The sequence below is a fragment of the Lytechinus variegatus genome, chromosome 17 (genome assembly GCF_018143015.1).
Source record: "Lytechinus variegatus isolate NC3 chromosome 17, Lvar_3.0, whole genome shotgun sequence".
In the NCBI taxonomy this organism is placed as follows: domain Eukaryota; kingdom Metazoa; phylum Echinodermata; class Echinoidea; order Temnopleuroida; family Toxopneustidae; genus Lytechinus; species Lytechinus variegatus.
The window spans coordinates 2,510,831-2,532,168 of record NC_054756.1 but is presented as its reverse complement, the minus strand read 5'-3'; the positions used below and the strand labels follow the sequence as shown (position 1 = coordinate 2,532,168).

The 21,338-nt window shown below is 35.2% G+C and overlaps 1 protein-coding gene across 1 annotated transcript; it reads left to right on the top strand.

Moving 5' to 3' along the window:
- The first annotated feature begins 300 nt into the window (after window positions 1-300).
- Window positions 301-20,450, top strand: LOC121431120. Its single transcript, XM_041628622.1, has 2 exons — window positions 301-493; window positions 18,354-20,450. The coding sequence occupies exons 1-2, from the start codon at window positions 468-470 to the stop codon at window positions 19,120-19,122; spliced, it is 795 nt and encodes a 264-aa protein (XP_041484556.1). The 5' UTR covers window positions 301-467; the 3' UTR covers window positions 19,123-20,450.
- Window positions 20,451-21,338: the final 888 nt, after the last annotated feature.

Here is a 21,338-nt window from a genome sequence, read left to right as displayed (position 1 = left end):
AGGCTTGCGTGAAAAAAAAATACGCTGCCCGGTGCCGCTCATACTCAGCGCAGCACAGTGGCAAATTTCCATGATTGCGTTCAACGAAACCCAAAACTGAGTATGAGTATGTGAGTATTCTAAAAAAATAATCAAGATGTATGACGATAGATAATACTTTTATACCATTCTTATACTTATATTCAATATGGTTTCCATCAAACCCTCATTGTAATGTCATTTTAATTGTATGTTTGTTCAAACTACCAAAATAAAATCATTTACCATGGAAAATAGGTGGCGATAAAAGGAAATGATCAGGAAGTCGCCAGGCCTAGTCCACGGATCACCGTACGCACAGACCTACCACCGGCTCGGAGCATCCTAGCGACCAAACCATACAACTTGCGGAAAGAGAACAACTTATCTGTAGTGGTTACTGGCACCAAAGTCACACTCTTAAGCAAAGAAAAGAACTCCACAGCTGAATGGAAGGCCTACAAAGAATAACTTGGTGAGTTTAAAATCATCATTAACTAACCATCTCGACGTATTGGCTCATCACTATTTTGCCTTCTGTGGCTTCTTACATCAGCTCCATTATATTGTTTGTAATTGCTCATCAATTACAATCAATTGTAATCTATTACAGAAAAAAGCAATTCGAATTTGTACTAATTCGCAATATTTATCACACACAAATCCATTATTCCATAATCTAAAAACTCTAACTATTTTTGACATAAATTCATTTCAAAGCTTACTGCTTATGTTCAAATACGTAAATAACATGCTTCCACCTTCATTTCACAATTTTTATACTATGAACACATCTATCCATTCATACCCTACGCTGAACTCTTCTAATTTCCATTTAATCAACCCCAAATTACTTATTGCGCAGAGAGATCCAAAAGACACCATGGTCCTGATTTGTGGAACTCTCTACCAGAATCTATAATAAGATCCACGTCTCTTTACTCATTTAAGGCAAACGTTAAATCTATGTTGATATCAAAATATTTGAAGTAAAATTTCTGTGTCGATGTGTCATCATTAAAGCATCATCCCCATCATCATCCTCTCCATCGCCTTCATCTTACCATTTCACCATCATCTTCATCCCTATCATCTCCATCTTCATTGCTCAAATTACATTACTGCTGTTTTTCATGAAATGTACTGTATATCGATTCTGCTGTATTAATGTATTATATGAATCAATGAGTTTTAACCTGGGGTTGTCATTTTTTCAAGCAATCTGCTTATGATGACAATCCTTCTCCTGCAAATTGTAAATGTTAACTAATTTGGTATGAGATCAGTTTTGTTTGTAATGATAATTTTAGTACACTTAGTTATGATTCATGCCAAAAAAAAGTTCTCAATATACTATGTTTGTTATGTTATGGAAAATGTATTATATACGAATGATGTAATTGCAGAAGTAAACAATAAAATCAAATCAAAAGGGGGTTCAATATCTATATTTATAGTTTGAACACGTTTGAAAATTGTTTTTTTCACAAAATTGCCGGTCAGCATCTTCCGGACTACATAAAATAGGTAGTCACACTTTCTGGGGTCAAGACAACTAATTAATGCTTAAATCATGCTTTCGTTATGTGCCATTTTGATTTTTGTAATATCTTGATTATTTGGGCTTCCTTCTTCTTGTAACAAGAACAAAGAAACATGAACCAATCTCACCAGTCTTAAAAAATAACAGTGGCTTCCTATCCAATCCAATATGTATATGTATACAAAATGAAATTTTTATTTAATGTTCAGCGTTTGTAATGGACTATGTAGATATTTCCTTTAAAATGTATATAAGCACTATTAGCTTATAAATAAAGATGCTTACAACTGTATGGTTAGCCTATGTTCGATATTTATCCTAAATTGTTCTTCACTGATCGGATATAGAAAGTAGTGACAGTTACCACTGCTGTTGTTGAATATATTTATTTCATGACCCTAACTGTTTTCAAAAGAAGATCAAAGCTTACGGGCCTTACAATCTCCCTTCTTATGTTATTTGTATTAATAGTTTTTATTGACAACTTCGGTCCATATACAAATAAAATACATATAACTGTAGAAGTTTGATGTCTTTACAAATAGATAAATACCATGACAACTCATAAATTAACAATATATTTGTTCCTGAAGTAACACTTAAACAACATATCAGACATCCTCCAATACATAGTTATAAATAACATTGATGATAATAATATGCATTAAGAATAAACTTCTACAATAAATTCAACATATTAATTTTTCTCCAGTGTCAAATATTAAATTAAAAAATAGATTTTTCAAATACTCAAAATTAATTATTCATAAAACCTAAACGAATTGAAGCCATCAGCAGTTTTTGTTGAACATAATCGAGCCCCATGCTCGATTAAAAGCCATGCAATATGCTTGGCAGTTGGTGGTCTGTACAAATTTCTGTCCAATTTTTAATGGAACCTGCTGCGACAGGACAAGCATGGTTTCTTTAGTAAAGTGATGAGAAATTTGCCTCTATGCTTGTTCGTTATTTCGTTGAAACATTTTAATTTTCTCCTCATTGCCATGCGAATCAATTTTCTGTTCCTCCATGAACACTATTGTTACAACATGTTGTGGTTCGTAAAATCTACTGAATGGTCATGGAAGTATACACATTTAAAATGTTTGGCAACATATACTGTCCACTGTGTTGGGTAATGTATATTGACAAAAAAATATTCATATATTTGAGCAATTATTATCCAATTGAGAAAATTTATTACCCAATTATTAGTTTTTATTACCCAATGTTAACAGATGTTAACCAATAGTTATGTCGACAGTATGTTGCCCAGTGATGGCTAAACATCGGGCTTTTCTGCCCAACCTTTTTAAGAGTGTAGTAGAAGGTGAAAAGATGTCAAATGCTAAACGTATTCGAAATCATATGATGCAATGAATTAATACCTTCTCATATTTCTTTGATTCCAAACGCGCACTTTTTATCATTCTTTTGTTTATCTGTTTGTTATACAGTGCGTCCCAGAATAAACGAAACCGAGATTTAGCGATCATTTATCATAACTTAATCATAAATAGAATAGATAAATGACCTACCAATTTAAGCTTAGAATCTCCTCTTTCATCTGATATTACTTCGCGTATTTCTTATTCACGCATGAGTGAGCAAAAACAATTTGAAGAAAGGATACCAAAAACTCATTTGGCGAAGGCTATCTGGGTTTCAAAACGAAAACCACATTTTTGAAAAGTTCAATATCTGCTCTTTAATTTGGTACCTCAATTACAGAAAATGGTCAAGAAATAAAAAAGTTCTGGTCATTTGAAATAAGGCATGTATTTCCATAATTTCATGAGATAACGTGTTATCACCGGTTTCCCACAGCTTTCCCATGGTGAACAAAAGATTTAATGCATGGCTGATCGTCAACAAAACGGAGTGTTGAGTGAGTTTGAAAGTCAGCCTGGAGAACCTCTTCATTTTATGAAATTATTGAAATTCAAGCCTTATTTCAAATGACCAGAACTTTGTTATTTCTTAACCATTTTCTGTAATTTAGGTATCAAAGTAAAGAAGAGATATTGAACTTTTCAAAAACGTGGTTTTCTTTTTGAAACCCAGATACCCCCCGCCAAATGAGTTTTTGATATCCTTTCTTCAAATTGTATTTGCTCACTCATGCGTGAATGAGAAATAATCTAAGTAATATCAGATGAAAGAGGAGATTCTAAGCTTTAAATTGGTAGGTCATTTGTCTATTTTAATTATGATTAAGTAACGATAAATGATCGCTAAATCTCGGTTTCGTTTTTTTCTGGGACGCACTGTATATATTACGTTTCTTGCACGCACCTATTACTATGTTGTGGTTACATTATGCTTTATGTAACACCTTATCTTGCTTTCTAAGAGTGTATGTCTATTACCTTTGTATATATCATTATATGAATTATCAACAAAGAAGTGTTTTATGGGAAAAAACAACATGGACAGTAACTATTCCCTTGAAAAACTATAAACTTGAAATATAATAAATTCCTGCCTATTGTGCTTGATAACTACAAGTTCTTGTATAAATTTGTACCTGGGGTCAACTGCTTCCATTTGAACAATGCAAGTGAATTATACAGCTGCGCGTATGTTTTGAATTCAATAGCACTTTTTCACCGTCTGTTCATTTGTGACATTGCTTCATATACCGGTAATCGAATATTTGACGGACGGCCGCTGCATTTGAAACAATAAAACTGATGTTTTTCATAATGATAAAGGGTGTCATTTACGTAAACGAAATAGACAAGGAAAGGGGGCGGTCCGGAAGCTGGATGGTTCTGGAACAATCTGAGACGATATTGAATGATTATCATTACTTATTAATTCATAAATGTTGATTTTCATTTCTTAACAAAAAGAAATACAAAGAGCAGAATATAATATGAATACACAAAGCCTAAAATTTAAAAAAAACATCTCTTCGACAAAAGTGGATGCATTAGTAATCCAAGAAAACTGTTGACATACTTAAATTTACGTTGTCAGAAGTACATTGATTCTCCATAACTATATATATATATATATATATATATATATATATATATATATATATATATATATATATATATATACACACACACACACACATATATATATATATATAAAATGAGAGGGACGTGGATATATGTACCAATCGCTTTGATCATTGTTTATAATATATGTGTGAAGAGTAGAGTAGAATCAAGGATGAAGCAAAGTATACACTATGTTGTAAATCTTTCGGCCCTGGCCTTCTTCAGTTTTTATTTGCTAAACAAAACAAATAAAGCAAATCATAGAATAAGCAACAAAACAAACATAATGTAAATAATAGCAAATCGAATCAAAACCATAACAAAAGAATAAGAGAAATTATATGGTAATACACGGATTAACAAAAGATCATACTCAACAGAAATAAAAAGTAAAGTGAATAGTACCTGACATGGGTCATAGCAAATTCTCCTGAATTAGGGTTGTGTTGTGTACCGTGCGCGTGTTATTTACAAATTAAAACGTATCATACCACGTTCAGAACTACTAACCTATACCAAGAAAAATCAAACAACACGAACACCATTTGTCCTAACCTACCACCCAAAGATGAAGCAGTATCTTTATTATCCACAAACATCTCCCAGTCCTCCACCAAGACAAGGCAATGAAAGAACTGTTTAAGGACCCACCCATGATCGCTTTTCGCAGATGCAGATCTCTCAAAGACCTTTTGGTATCATCAAAGATCCCCAACTTTAGACATATCGACCCCTGAAAATCCCCAACAGATAGGTTCAACTAAATGCAGTGCACGCAAATGTTGCATCTGCCCATTCATCGAAGAAACTACTCATTTTACCAACACAGTCACGGGCCAAAGGTTTCCCATTACCCAACATATTCATTGCAAGTCCAATTTTGTCATATATCTCATAACCTGCAAGAAATGCAAGATGCAATATGTGGGAAGAACCACAACCACCCTATACATAAGAATGAGCAACACGAAATCCGATATTAAAAAAATCAACACCAGCAGAAGAAAATACATACCAATTGCCTCTCACTTCAACAAAGAAGGCCACTACATAGAACACATGCAAGTCTCTGGCATAGAATTAATCCGGAATAAAGATGCTACAGTAATTCTAAAAAAAAGAATTCTCAAGTTGAAAACCCTTAAACCGAACGGTATTAATGTAGATGAATGAAGATCGGAAGATGTTTCTTTTCCTTTCCTTTCCCTTTCTACCCTCCTTTCTTTCTCTACCCTCCTTTCTCTTCTCTTTTCCCTTTCTTTCTTTCTTTCTTTCTATCTATCTATCTGTAATTCTTTCTTTCCTTCTTTTTACCCTTCTATCTTTCTTTCTTTCTTTCTTCCTTTAATTGCTTCTTTTTTCTTCTTACTTGTTCTTCTTCTTTTTCTCCTTCTTCTTTTCCCACTTCCTCTTGCTCTTCATCTTCTTCCGATGTCTGTCTTTCATTCATCTGGTCGGAACCTTAGTTGTATTTTTTGTATTTTTGTATACTTGGATTTAGGATATACATTTTGTTTTTTGCCATCCATGTAGTTCATACATGTATTTCTACGCCATTTTGTAAATTTATCGAAATATGAATAGAGAGTAATATATTTTTTTACCTTATAGGGTACATGAGAGTAATTCATCTGCGCGCAATGCATGCCGGACAGGCGTAAGTAAGGATCACATGACTTTATTGATTAAAATAATTCATTAAAAATAGATCAAATGTTTGTATATCAAAAGAAAAACAATAGACATAATGCTATGTTCATCATCTTTCATAATCAAGGCGTTTGGGGGGCTAGACTGCATTTTTGTATTTCATTTTAATTATTATTACCCACAATGCAGTTCTGGTTTTTCTGGCAATGAACTGGCCGAAATTATGGTTAGTCTTATTTCAGGCCATTTAACTTTTGATTGAGCTGGGCAAGTACCTGATTAACATATCAAGTCTTAATGTACTGTTAATTGTGACTAATGTCAGTGAATTAAAGCAAAATCTATCGAGGGATTGATTTTTAATGATTTTTTGATGAGCTATGATATAACACGTGAGTGAATGGGGGTCTGTAATACTCATGTGTGCCCTTTAGAGCGACTACACTTACACTGTCGTTGCTATGGCTGGGCGTCGTCTGCTAGAAATCGATGGTGAGAATGCTTCAAACAGTTTTTTATGCAAAGTGATAGGTTATGTTTAACAACAGTTGATAAGTATATAACTCGGCATTTAGTGCATTTATCGCTTACTATGCTGGAATGACGTTTTCAAATGTATATTCAATGCTTATTATCATTTATTATGCAGAAATGCGAGTTTCTACTGCCAAGAGGAGGATCAGATCTGGTTGGTTTGAGAGTGTGAAATAAAATAAGTAGGGATTTCAAAATGATAAATAACTTCTAATTATCATCAGGATTCCTATTTTCAATATTTAGAGCACGCAGAGAAAGAAAGATGAACAAAACATTAAAATACATAAACTTGTCTCAGTCAGACATGTCAGATGTTATACATCACAGATTGCGCACTGGAATACTATTTAATTGAAAGCTACGGGAGGAAAGGGGGGGGGGTGGAGCTGAGTCGGGGTACATACCCCATCCTCTGGCTTGTAAGCAGGGCGATGTTGATGCCTAAAGCACCCTGCCACCCTGCCCCCCTTCTTCCTCTAAATTAACGGTTATAAGGAGGAAGAGAGGCGAAATGAGCAAAAGAAATGCTTACACTCTTTGTTTGTTGTCATATATATTTTCTTTTATTTACTTTGTTTATTTTTATGCGAATACAAAGGTAATTAATCACCTCGAACAAAATTAAACATGTAAACAAGAAGTTGTAAATCCACACAATACATATTTAGCCCATTGATGGACATCAAGCAAGTAGAACTTGTAGCTGCAATACCATAGGAAGCGCACAAAATATATGAATGGAACACTGCATTTTTACATTAAATTGAGGGGTGTCTAATGAGACGTTTTCTTTTCTTTTACACGTTTAGTCAGATTAGGTATTGAATGCAAGGTATCAATCTCTTCAGGAGAACCCACTCTTTCTTTTGAGACCAAAATTTTCAACTTTTCGTCATTTGACCCACAGTATATCCTATGTTCTACGGAAAGTCACTCCTTTCCAACTTGTATTGTTCATTAGTCATGTTAGTTCCGCTCAAATACACACATTTTTCTGAGTACGCCCTCTTCGTCTTTAATACGTTTTACTTTGTAAATAACACACGCACGGTACACAACACAACCCTAGTTCAGGAGAATTTGCTATGACCCATGTCAGGTACTATTCACTTTACTTTTTATTTCTGTTGAGTATGATCTTTTGTTAATCCGTGTATTACCATATGATTTCTCTTATTCTTTCGTTATGGTTTTGATTCGATTTGCTATTATTTACATTATGTTTGTTCTGTTGTTTATTCTATGATTTGCTTTATTTGTTTTGTTTAGAAAATAAAAACTGAAGAAGGCCAGAGCCGAAAGCTTTACAACATGGTGTGTACTTTGCTTCATCCTTGATTCTACTCTACTCTTCACACACACAAACACACACACCTACACCCAACAAAGGAAATTATAATTGGTATAGTGTCGATAATCTGTCTATCTGACGGTCAATCGGATCGGGGTCGCCCTAGCCACTGACCCGTCTATGTGGTCTAGCGGTTAAGGCATCACCAATTTTTCCAAAAGGGTAAATAGATCTGGGGAACCTCGATTTAAGCTACGCCTACCATTGTTCTCTTCATCCATTCCTTTCTCAAAATATTTGAATAAAAGAGTTGCCAAGCTGCTGTACTTGTATAACACATTTACATGTATATGAATATGTATATATATATATATATATATATATATATATATATATATATATATATATATATATATATATATATATATATATACACAGCAAAAAAAGTTCCTTGGACACTTATAAAAGTTAAAATATTCCATATAGATATTTGATTAAAGGCAAATTATTGTATGTCAACATGACCAGACAATATTCCTCTTCCAGTATGACATGCCACTTTCATGTGAACAGTCATGCATGAGTGGTTAAATGCTTTAAAAATAGCAGTGTCAGTAAAAGAAATTTGCAAGAAATTGATCAGTCAGTGCATGGCTGGTTACAGGCATTTAACAATAGCAATGTCAGTAAAAGAAAATTGCAAGCAAACGATCAGTCATTATTTCAGTTGTGAAAGTTTGTTCGGTATAAATATCCATTAAACAATAAAAGCAAACTTAAAGTCAAATACCACTCTAACAATGAAGAGAAAGTTATCCACCTTGGATGCATCACTATTCCACTGGAATTTTAAGTCAAAGTTAGTCGATGAACAAATTGTCAAATTTCACTATCTTGGCATAAGTAAAAGAAAATTATCGTTATCTACTGCAGGGGTGGTGGCCCTAAGTCGACCACTCCTAGGACGATCTCTTACTTCATTAGTAGCCAAAGACCGCTGGTTCAAATTTAAAATTGTTGTTGGGGAAACTTGGAAATATCGAGCCACTTGTCTAAATGACTGCCCAGACTGCAACATTCCTATTGCTCTTGCATGATTTTGGTTGGAAAACTTCATCTTGAAAGTGAGTGTCCCAATGATCCATCTCATTATGCCGCTCATGATGCATCCCTAAGCATTCAATTCAAATGACAAACGCATATTGAAATTGCTGAATGTATGCCTAAAGGATGGCCATGATCATTAGTATTTGAATGGTCAACTTTTTTGCATTTTTTTACTGACATTGCTATTGTGTTAAGCATTCAACCACTCATGCATGAATGTTCACATGAAAATGTCATGTCATACTGGAAGAGGAATATTGTCTGGTCATGTTGACATACAATAATTTGCCTTTAATCAAATATCCATATGGAATATTTAAACTTTTTAAGTACCCAAGAACTTTTTTTGCTGAGCGTATATATATATAAAGGTAAGCAAGTGAGTAGTGATATACTGCAATATCTAATAGTGCTCGACTGTGTAGGAGCTAAGTATAAATAATTTATTGGTTGGATGCTTAACTTAAGCTGGTCGTACAGACTGTTTCCGCCGAAGGATCATCAGCGACTGGTAGTATCCGTCGCTGATGATCCTTCGGGTGAAACAGTCTGTACGACCAGCTTAAGTTAAACATCCAACCAATAAATTATTCATATATATATATATATATATGTGTGTGTGTGTGTGAGTGTGTACAGTGTGTACAGTATATATGACAGTCACTTCTTAGCTTTATTCTTATAAAAAAACATGCATGTGTAAGGAAAAAGTGCGAGCGCAAAGCGCGAGCTAATATTTTTTTAGAAAAAATCATGTATTTTGTCTTGAAAATTTAAATTTTCTTAGTACATGTTTGTGAACCTGAACAAGGTTAGTATGCCATGTATGTAACAATTAATAATAAAGTATTAATGTAATAATTACTGCGAACGCGAGCAGAATCTTTTGACATGCGGTCTGGTCTGATCGAAAAGGGACCTGTTATAAGAACTGTTTGCAGTAACCCATTAAGACGATACATATTTTAACAATAAAATAATGCGAGCGCGATGTGCGAGCTGAAATCTCTTGTTGACATTCCAACCTAATAACTTGACATTCTGAGCATTTCTTGTAATCATTCGATGTTGACTATGTTCGGATTCATTACGTTTCCGATAGGGTTTTGCAATAAGAAATGGGGCGTATAAGTGAGCACAATCTTCGACTTCTTAGACACGTTAGACGCTTCATCGAACGAAGCCTTCCTTTTGAACATCATCTTGAAAACGAAATGTCAGAAACAGGTATGGGAGTGTGATACTCGTTATTTTTTCCTTTGCCTAGTGAAAGATTAACATTTTTTGTTGTAATTAGTCATAATTCAAATTATCTTTGACGTGTTTTCTTCCAATTTTGACGAATGTTTTTCTCTAACATATTTTCCCTTCTTCACTAAAACATTTTTATAAGTCATGGTGAACAACCCTTTAAGAATAGAAATATAGCTGAATGACCCTGATTCATCAAGCCCTTGTATTTCCATTCTGAATTAAATAGGTACTGTTCAGAATAAGTTGTTCTGATATATAGGTTTCTGGATTAATGAAGAACATCTCCATTCATATAATACTGTAAAATTTCTCAACAGGCCTGACTTTTTGCTAATCTGAAGTCCAAATATTGCATTTTTAAATCGAAACATTACAAAGGTACCTATAAATGGCATTGTAATTTAGTTGAGGAAGGAGACGACGATTTTATCATATGATATATTGCATATTCGTTGCTGATTTGACGATAAGATTCCTCTTTATTTAATCACAATATTCTACGCTATAGCAATGACAGCTCGCACAGAAAAATTAAACTTTGTTTCACATTATAATGAGGAAAAATAAACCTTATTTCTTCATTCTTTTGCAGATTTAATCCTCTTGATTTAATCACAACAGGTTACACTTTATGTTAGAAAAATTTATCCTTAAAATAAAAGAAGTTCCTGCAGCAGATTCTCGAGAACACCTGTAAGCTCGCATACATTCGTAATTACGAAGCTTCGTTATTCCGAAGGTTCGTAATTCCGAAGGTTCGTAGGTCCGAAAACGAAATGAGGTTCGTAATTCCGAAGGTTCGTTAGTCCGAAAACGAAATGAGGTTCGTATTTCCGAAGGTTCTTTAATCCTAAAATGAAATGAGGTTCGTAGTTCCGAAGGTTTGTTAGTCCGAAAACAAAATGAGGTTCGTAATTCCGAAGGTTCGTTAATCCTAAATTTCGTTAGTCCGAAAACGAAATAAGGTTCGTTAGTCCGAAAATTAAATGAGGTTCGTATTTCCGAAAATGAAATTATTTCATTTTGGTAACAAGAACGGTGTTGTCCTTACAACATGATGTTATGCGATAATAGTAATAACGAACGATGATACATGTGTGTTGAGGCCAAAGCATGTATTGCATTAAGAATAGGCGTCCGGATCAAGCATAGGTAAATTTAAGCATTGCAAAAAATTCTCGCGCGTAATGGCACTATAGAGCATAGGATTGCCATTTTCTTTATATCAATGCATTGATAATATAATTCTGAGTAATTTGATACCTTGATCAACCTTTTATGACAAGTAATAACGGAATAAGCCTCCATCAAAATCTACAGTGTAATGGCACTATAGAGCATGGGATTGCCATTTTTTATATCAATGTATTGATAATATAATTCTGAGTAATTTGATACCTTGATCAACCTTCTACGACAAGTAATAACGGAATTAGCCTCCATCAAAATCTACAGCGCGCGCACTAACCATAGACAATATATGTGCAAAAATATGCCTATACAAATTCATTATAGCTCTTCAGGTAGTCCGTTGGCCCCCATTTTTTTTCATATTCGAATAGAGTATGGATGGGAGATATCATTTTATGCTACATTTAACCCTCAATTTCATCATGACGTCATCGAAATGGCGTCGGATTTCAAAATGTCCACTTTGCTACTTATGACGTCATCATAGTTATGCAAATTTGACTCTAACTCCGTAAATATTGGTCAATTTTAGCTCAGTTTTCAATATGTTGTAGCAGAGGACATACTCTTTCTTATTTGCTACATTTACTCTTAAAGGAATAGATCATTCTGAAAAATGGCAAGTTATAGAGGCATGTCATTTTCGCCCATTTTGTGTGCAATCTCTTTGGGAAATGACTTTTCTCAAAACCGGATTTTACATTCCTCTATTTCGCGAGCCATATCTCCATTTATTTTTGTCGGTTTTCTCTGAGCTTGGAATAAGTTGTAGCTGAGATTGTAAGCTATCGCAAATGTGGTCTCCATTTTCCGATCAGATTCCGGGATCATGCCCGTATTTCACTTGCAAAATTGGATTTGAGATCCTCTTGTTTTGCTTATGTGTAAAGTCTATGGGAAGTGTGTAGCTCAATAGGTAAGGCATGGGACTTGCGTCCTTCGGGTCCAGGGTTCGAGCCCAGGGGGCAGGGGTGAACATGATTTTTTTTCTCCTTTATGACCATGATCATGTTGATCTCAGTAAACATGCTGATTGTCTTCTTGATCATGAAATCAGAGACAGATCACCTAATTCGTCCTCATGACGAATTAAAATTCTAGTTATTAGCATTATTATTATTATCATTATTATTAGGCCTACATGAAATTTCCAAAAGTTTGAGCTCGTGATTCGCTTGCAACATCTCACAAGGGTGCCATTTAACAGTAATTAGGTCCGTAATACATTGACCCCAAAACCGAGTTTTTACAATTTAAGATTGGAATTTTTTTCAAAACCGCTTGCTCGCGAAAAATAAAGCCTAAATATATATCTTATCAATCAGAAATCAATTCAAATAACTTCGCTCAACTTGATTACTACAAAACACATAACTCACACAAATGATAATCTCATGGTAAAAATATCCGTTTGCACCAAAATGCCAGTTTTGGCATATAAGTGCACCTTTTTGGTTTTGCACCCTCTCCCAAGGAAAATACGTTCCGCCGCCCCTGGTTGAAACATATATCGTCTTCATTGCTATCTGCAAAAATTCCTTAACATGTCCCTTTCAGATCAGGTCAGAGCTTATATTTAAATTTTCTTCCCCCCGCTTCTTGCTCGCATGTCTTTGGCTCGGTCAGTGGCACTTGCCAATATCCTTTAAGCAAGTCTATTTTTGTGATAAAGGCAGAATTTCCAACTCTATCAATACAATCTTCTAACCTTGGAATTGGATACGAGTCAGTCTTAATACTGCATTTACCTTTCGGTAATCAATGCAAAATCTCTGAGAGCCGTCCTGCTTTGGAATCATTACAATAGGAGAACTCCAACTATCCTGACTCGGTTCGAATATGCCATTATCTAACATAAACTGTATTTCCGTATTCACCATTTCCAACTTGCTTGCCTAGATTGAGCCTACAAGGATTCTGTTTGATAGGTCTTACATCACCTACGTCTACATCATGTACAGTTAAAGGTGTAGGGCCTGGTTTGTCTTTACATACATTCTCATATTCTCTTAACAGGTCAGATATATCATTTCTCTGATCTTCAGGCAGGTGTTTTAATGCCTCGTCCATATTCCCTAACATCTCTGAGTTAGGACAACTTTACACCACATGGTTCGTTCTTAGATACATCTGTATAAGACAATTCATTATCTGTCTTTCCCTAGCATTCATCTTCATGTACATCTACATGCTTCTTGTCTTCTTTGACCTGTGTTGAACATATTGGCTGACTAGCCTCTCGCTCAAAGTATTCTTTCAACACGTTTACATGACAAACTCTTTGAGACTTTCTTCGATCAGGAGTACTGATCACATATTTGACACGATTCAGTATCTTTTTTTACTGTGTAGGAACCATTAAAACTAGCTTTCAAGGGCTCACCTTGCAAAGGCAACATGATGTAACACTTTGTCTCCGGGCTTGAAACTTCGGCTCTTTTGCGTTTTTGTCAGCATGAGCTTTCATTTTTTCCCTGTGACAGTTTCAAGTGTTCCTTAGCCACTTCACAAGCTTTTGAGAGCCTTTCTCTAAACTTGACACATAGTATAGAAGGTTTATATCATCATCCTGAACCATAAACCCCTCTTTGATTAGCTATCGCATGTTTAGGGGGCCTCTAACCTCATGGCCATAGACCAATTCAAATGGACTGAAACCTGTGGACTCATTAGGGGAATCCCTAGTTGGAAACAGTAGGAATGAGATCCCTTTATCCCAGTCATCGGGATAGTCTTCACAATAAGCCTTAATCATGGTCTTCAGGGTCTGATGATAGCGTTCTAACGCTCCTTGGGACTGTGGGTGATAGGCAGAGGACTTGATCTGCATTATTCCCAACTCCTTCATAACCTGCTGAAATATTCCTGACATGAAATTTGACCCTTGGTCAGACTGAATTTCCTTAGGCAGACCATACCGAGTGAATAACTGCACTAACGCCTGTACCACTGTCTTTGCAGTGATACTCCTCAAAGGTATCGCCTCTGGAAAACGTGTAGACAAGTCCATAATCGTCAGGAGAAATCTGTGACCCGACCTCGTTCTGGGTAAGGGTCCAACACAATCAACAAGAACCCTAGTAAAAGGTTCATCAAATGCAGGGGTGGGTATCAATGGAGCAGGCTTGATAGAAGGCTGTGCCTTACCAATAATCTGACATGTGTGACATGTCTTACAGAAATGCACAACATCTTTGTGCATCTTAGGCCAATAGAAATGCCTCATAATTCTATCTTCTGTCTTCCGAATACCGACATGACCTGCAACAGGTAACTCATCAGTACTCTCCTCTACATTAGCAGATTCCGCATCATCCTTTTCAGCTCTACGAGTCTGAGACCTAGTAACAACACAATCCGGGAAAATCCCTGGAAAATCTTCCTGCAACAATTCAGTTTCAGCTACCTCAACGGGCTTCTCCAAAACCACTGGAGATGCAACAACTTTATCTCCAGCCAAGTCGTTACCTAACAAGAAATCAACACCTTCCATGGGTAATTCTGGAACCACAGGACCACTAACTAGGTCACACCTTAAGTCGACCTTATGCAAAGGAACCGACCTGAAATTTGGGCCAATACCTTGAATTAAGACTTTGGCATTCTCTGAATTCTCCGGAGGAAGAGCCAAATCCCCTGGAACCATCAGGGACTGTGAAGCCCCTGTATCCCTAAGGATCACCACCGACCTGCCAGCAGCAACGGTCAAACAAGGGGATACTTCACCATCTTAAAAAAAGTTTCTAAGTTTCATCGACCTGCTTGACTTTATCAGTAAATACTAGAGAAACACTCTCAACCTCTTGAATAGGGTCGGATGGGACAAACTCCATCGAGGGAACACCTGTTTGCTTGACAAAACCCGTGTCTTTCTTAAAGGGGAATCCAACCCAAATAAAAACTTGTTCTTAGTGGAATAAGAAAAATCAGACAAGTTGATAGGTGAAAGTTTGAACACTATCTGACAAATAATAAGAAAGTTATGATTTTTTAAAGTTGTGAATATCGGTAATCCCTAGATCCATGGAGACTGCAAATTGGCCACATATGTGATGTCACAGTGATGTAAGGCAAGGACTACTCTTCCATGTACTCCAATACATAAAATGGCTAATATGTAATTTTTTCAAATGTTTTACTTCAAATTCTATTTTTCTTTCATATGAGGACATAAAGCAATATACTACCAGGGTTATATTTAGATTACTGCCCCAGAGGAATGGGCAGTTAGGAGAAAACCACAAATCCCTGATAATTAAGTACATGGCCTATGGGAAAGTTGTCCTTGCCTCTTGTCATAATTTACTTACCCAGTTGCCAATTTGAAATCTACATAATCATAGGGATTTCAATTTTAAAGCAGCCATAACTTTCTTATTGCTGGTAGATTTCTTTCAAACTTTCACCATTCTGTTTTATCTATTTTTCTCCTTTCCAACACTACATTTTATGACCAAGGCTGGATTCCCCTTTAACTTTGGTTGGCATTCCAACCAATTTCCAACATGATTCTTTCACATGTCCCAATTTATGACAATGAGTACAAATTTTGGAACTACGGCTCTCAGGCGTTTTGGTTGATGCTGTGCCCCCACTAGCCTGATTCCTGTTAGTGTCTTTGTCCTTGCTTGCATATTTTCACTCACTACGTTTATTGTGGGATTCAAATGACCCTTTACCTTTCTTTTTCCAATAATTCTTGAAAGGAGGTCTATCCCCACTACCCTTATGTGTGTCCTCAAATTCATCAGCTACTATGGCTGCTTAATTTACTGACTTCAGTAGCTCTGTGGTTATCTAAGTGAGATTTAATAAGAAGGAAGACTCTTTTTTAATTCTTCTAGGAGGACAACTTTCCTAAGGTGAACAAAATCTTTGTCAACTTTCAGTGATCTATACCACTTATCGAACATCATTTCTTGTTCCCTAGCAAATTCAACATACGTCTGGCCTGATTGTCTTTGCATGTTCCGAAATTTATGTCTGTACGTTTCTGGTACCAACTCATAGGCATTGAAAATTGTTTCTTTCACTGTAGCATAGTCACATGATTGCATTTCAGAGAGCGAAGAATAGACTTTTGCAGCCTTTTCAACAAAAACACTCTAGAGGAGAAGAGTCCAGTATTCGTCGGGCCAATTCAGTCTCTTTGCCACTTTTTCAAATGACACAAAATATGTATCATCTCCCACTTCATCAAATTTTGGCACAAGGCGAATGTTTTTCGCCACATCAACGCCTTGGGGAGATTTATCTCTATAGCGAAGTTAGTATTTGCATGAGCTAACTCCATTTCTTTCAACTTTAACTGGTACTCCAATCTCATTCTCTCCATTTCAATCTTCTCTCTGATTTTCTCTTTCTCCAATTCAATTTTTGCCAGTTGGATCTGAACAACATCTGACATATTCATAGAAGTTTTAGACTCCTCTGTAAGCTTAACGTGACTAGTTAACAAGTCAATTATCTCTGCCTTCTTTAAACCTTGGGCTAGAGATACACCCAAATGATCACAAACTGATATCAAATCACCCCTTTTCAGTGACTTCAAATGATCATATGATAATTCTGTCATTGCAAGAAATTCTTCAAAATCAAATGTAGCCATGGTGGAGTATACAGAAATATACAGAAATAATAACACAGTACAGTATATTCTAGAACTTTCCAAAAATTTCCAAAATGTTTTCAATTCAAATTGGTTTTCTTCTGAAATTGGCTTTCTGTGCAAATTGGCTTTCGTTTCCCGGAAAATGGTTTTAGTTTCAAATTGGCTTATTGTGCAAATTGGGGTTCGATTCCCAGACAAGCCCCCAAAATTATTTATTACGATACTGCAACAAATAACAATGAAAATAGTTTTTAATTTGATTTCCTTTTTTATTACAGGAAATACATGTGGATCAATCAATAAAATAAAAACAAAAATATCTTACAGTTCTTGAAGACTTAGATGTGCAATCCAAGGTCATATTATATCCAAATAAAAATCCAAGTTGGTTGGCGAAGATTCCGTAAATTAAAGTTGACAATTTTGGCGATTGTGAAACCGATGTTGAAGCACGATGAATAATAAGAGTCACTGAAACGAGTTGAAATGTCCGTGAAGACGATGTTGATGATGATTAACAGTCAATTTCAGCAATCAAACGGGTTGATGATCTCGATGAGAACTGAGAATTCTTCTCTCAAAGTAACTGCAAACGGTTCATTAATGGCGTGCAAATAATTCACCATGATAAATGTTATATTCTGGTTGAAAATAAACTACACTCTGACATAAAATCTGGCGTGAAACGCTGTATTCTTATCTGATATGATGTGATGATCTCCTTGAAGAAACTGCCAGCTTATATACAAATTATTCACTATTCTTGAAGCCAACAAAAAGAACATTCTTCTTCTTTCAGGAGCAGTCAAATTCTAGAAAACTCTTGAATGACCTCAGTGAAATTAACAATAATAGCTAATCCTATTGTCCATCTTCCACTGCGGACAGGCTCTATTGTTTACAGTCTCTATTGTTTGCAAATTCCAGAAATAACAAAGATTATTCAAAGATTACTCATGTCTAAGAAAGCTGTACTCGAACATTCTTAATCATTCTATGCTATGAATATCCTTAAAGAGGAAATAACTAAATAAAGGAATGTCATTGCTCTTATAATTTTACTTATATATAACACTTTCATTATTATTAATTTTCTTATTATCATTATCATTTTTATTATCTCACATTTTTCACTTTCAGGGATTTTGATATTCCCAACAGGCTCCCCAAAACAATGAAGTCAGGAGTAATCATACTGGAAGCATTCATCAAAACCAAATTGCATCCTTGGAAAGATAGCGAAAGGGAGGAAGGTGAAAATAAACTGCGGGTGAACTGGCCGAAATATGCTATAGCCGTTTGCCGTATTACCAGCATGACCAGTCAAGAACAAGGTACATCCTTATTTATCATAAGAAAGAATAAGACCAGTCCCAATCCCGAAGGGCGTGTCCATTCAGAGATGGTGCTGCTCCAAAGAATCGAGACAATGGCAAACTGTGGTAAAATTCCAGACAATTCAGAAATTAAGATTTTCCTTACATTTTCGCCATGTAAAAAGTGTACCGATGAACTCCTTGGTACCAACCAGCAACCAGGACGCCTACGCGTACTTCGGGATAGATTTCGTGTGACGATCATCTTCAGTGGTTTATATTACTTAAGATTACCTACTTGCTATAAGTCAAAATGCCCGGGTTGGTGGAAGAAGTGTCAGTGCAGACGAGATGATGATGCATTAAAAAATCTGATGGTTCTGGGTGCTTCACCTATAAAGAAGGAAGACTGGGATGAGCTGATAGACCTCCTGAAAAGGTACGACCTCAAGCGGCAGGACACTGACACTTGGCAAACCCTGCATGAACTTCGCTATGGAAGTGAGTACAAAAAGTGGCGTGACTGGGAGGACGATCGGATGAAGAGAGGCTACGAGATAAAGCGCTCGGAATTCTTCCGAAATGAAGAATGAAGCGAAAAACAATTAAAAAAATAATTTATTATGCAGTAATTATTCGGTGCGCATCAATAAAGTTTACACTTTGAAAAAGTCCTGGGAATTGAGAAATATACATCTGGATCATTTTTCACATACATTCTTGTGTTTGGGTCTCATTTACCAAATAAAAGTAAGAAAAAAAAATTGACAGACTGTTACACTTGATTGATCACTGTCCATTATTGTAAAACTCGCAGAAATCGGTTGGCGCAGAAACGCTCATTTTCACGCTATGCCAAGAAAAAAAAAAGCGAAATCAACGTACGCGTACGCGTGCGGTAAATACATTTCTCATGCATGTCTTTTGCAAATTGAAATAAAACGGATACATTTAAATATTTTTTTTCAACAACTTCGCCACCCAAATTAACATTTTAACCCTAGGTAAGCCCAACCCTTTTTTGCCAGCTGGATCAGAGGACATGACTGAGTGTAAACAAGAGTTGATTCAAGCTTCTCCAGCATTAATTCACGAAGGTTTTATAATTTAAAGTGGGACCATATTTTATTAAATACTTAGTTTCTCTACAATTTTCCAAAGCTTGACAATAATCAACAAAATGAAAATCAAGCCTAAGCCATTTTATGTGAATCACAGCTCCGTGTAAAGCAGATATCACAATTGCCGTGGTGGTGGGGGACAATGGCACTTTTGGGGCACGCCTTGGGAACAATTTAGAACAGTAAAAGATATCTTCAAATCAATCTTCCTAGCTAACACCTACTTTTATTCATATAACTGTTTCCAAGTTCTGCGCAAATCGTTTTCCACGAACTTTTCAAAAAGTAAGCGGTGCTCACTCAAGCGGAATGATTTTCGACAGCTATATCGCAATTTTGCTTAAGGGGATCTCTACCAATGTTAAAATGAGGAAAACAACTTCAGAATAGTACAAAATATATAATTTTACAAGATTATTTCTAAGTGTACACTTTTTTATACGCACTGTATAATATTGACTGGCCTCGAGAAGAATACCAATATCGTCTGCAAGAGAATCATATTAGTCAAAGTCAGGCAATATTCAAGTCAATTCAAATAAATTATTCCATTTTCCACTTTCAATTTCATATTTACAATTGTGATAGAATTGGCATAGTAATATCACATTTGAAGTACATACAAAAAATAAATATCATTCTAAATTACAAGACAATCATCAAATCGAGATATATAAATAATTGAAAGGGAGGGAGGGCCAACTAAGAAGCAGAACTTGTAAAATTTAGGCCCCCCCCTTAATGTTGTAATTACGTGTTTATAGCAACTGAATTACTTTTTTTGTAATAACGAAACGAAATAAAAAAAAAACCATAACAATATTTACATTATGTAATACATAAATTATAAAAAAATCATATGCATCATATCAATAAACATATATATATATATATATATATATATATGAATCATTCACAGTGTATACAAATTATTTTTAAAAATCCTACTTAACACTGAATTCTTAATTTGTAATTGATGAATTAAATATATAGTAATAATTAAGGAGAAAAAATTTAAGTCGTTTTTTGAACATTTGTATAGAATTGCATTGTTTTATATCAATTGTAAAGGAATTCCATAGTTTAGGACCCATAAAAATAAATGCTTTGTTTAGCAAATGATGTTCTGTTCAGTGGTAAATGAAAAGAGTTTGCTTGGCGAGTGAAGTGACTATGAATCGAACTATTTTCGGAAAACATCAATTAGAGGCAAAGGTAGTTGTTTAGTATTAAGCTTGAACATAAACTGTCCAAGTTATATATATATATTGTAACGAAATGAAAGATTTATTTAATGTTCAACATGGTTTTGGAACGGTGAAGGGCGTAGAATAATTTTTAATCCATGTATATAGTTGCATAGGGAAATTCAGTAATAGTTTGTAATCGATTATGTCGGTATTTTCTTTAAAAGTTATCTAAGCACTATTTGCTGAGAAATAACCATGTTACAACTGTATGATTATGCTAGATGTTTATCTTTAGTTGTTCTTCACTGTTCGGGTATAAAAAGTAGTCATAATCACCATAGCTGTTGTTGAAAAGATTTATGTTATGACTTTAACTGTTTTTAAAAGATGATTAAATTTTACGGCTTGACAATCTCCCTCCTAAATTGTTGAGCATAATCGAGCTCCATGCTCGATTATGAGCCATGCGCTATGCTTGGCAGTAATCGGTTTCGGACC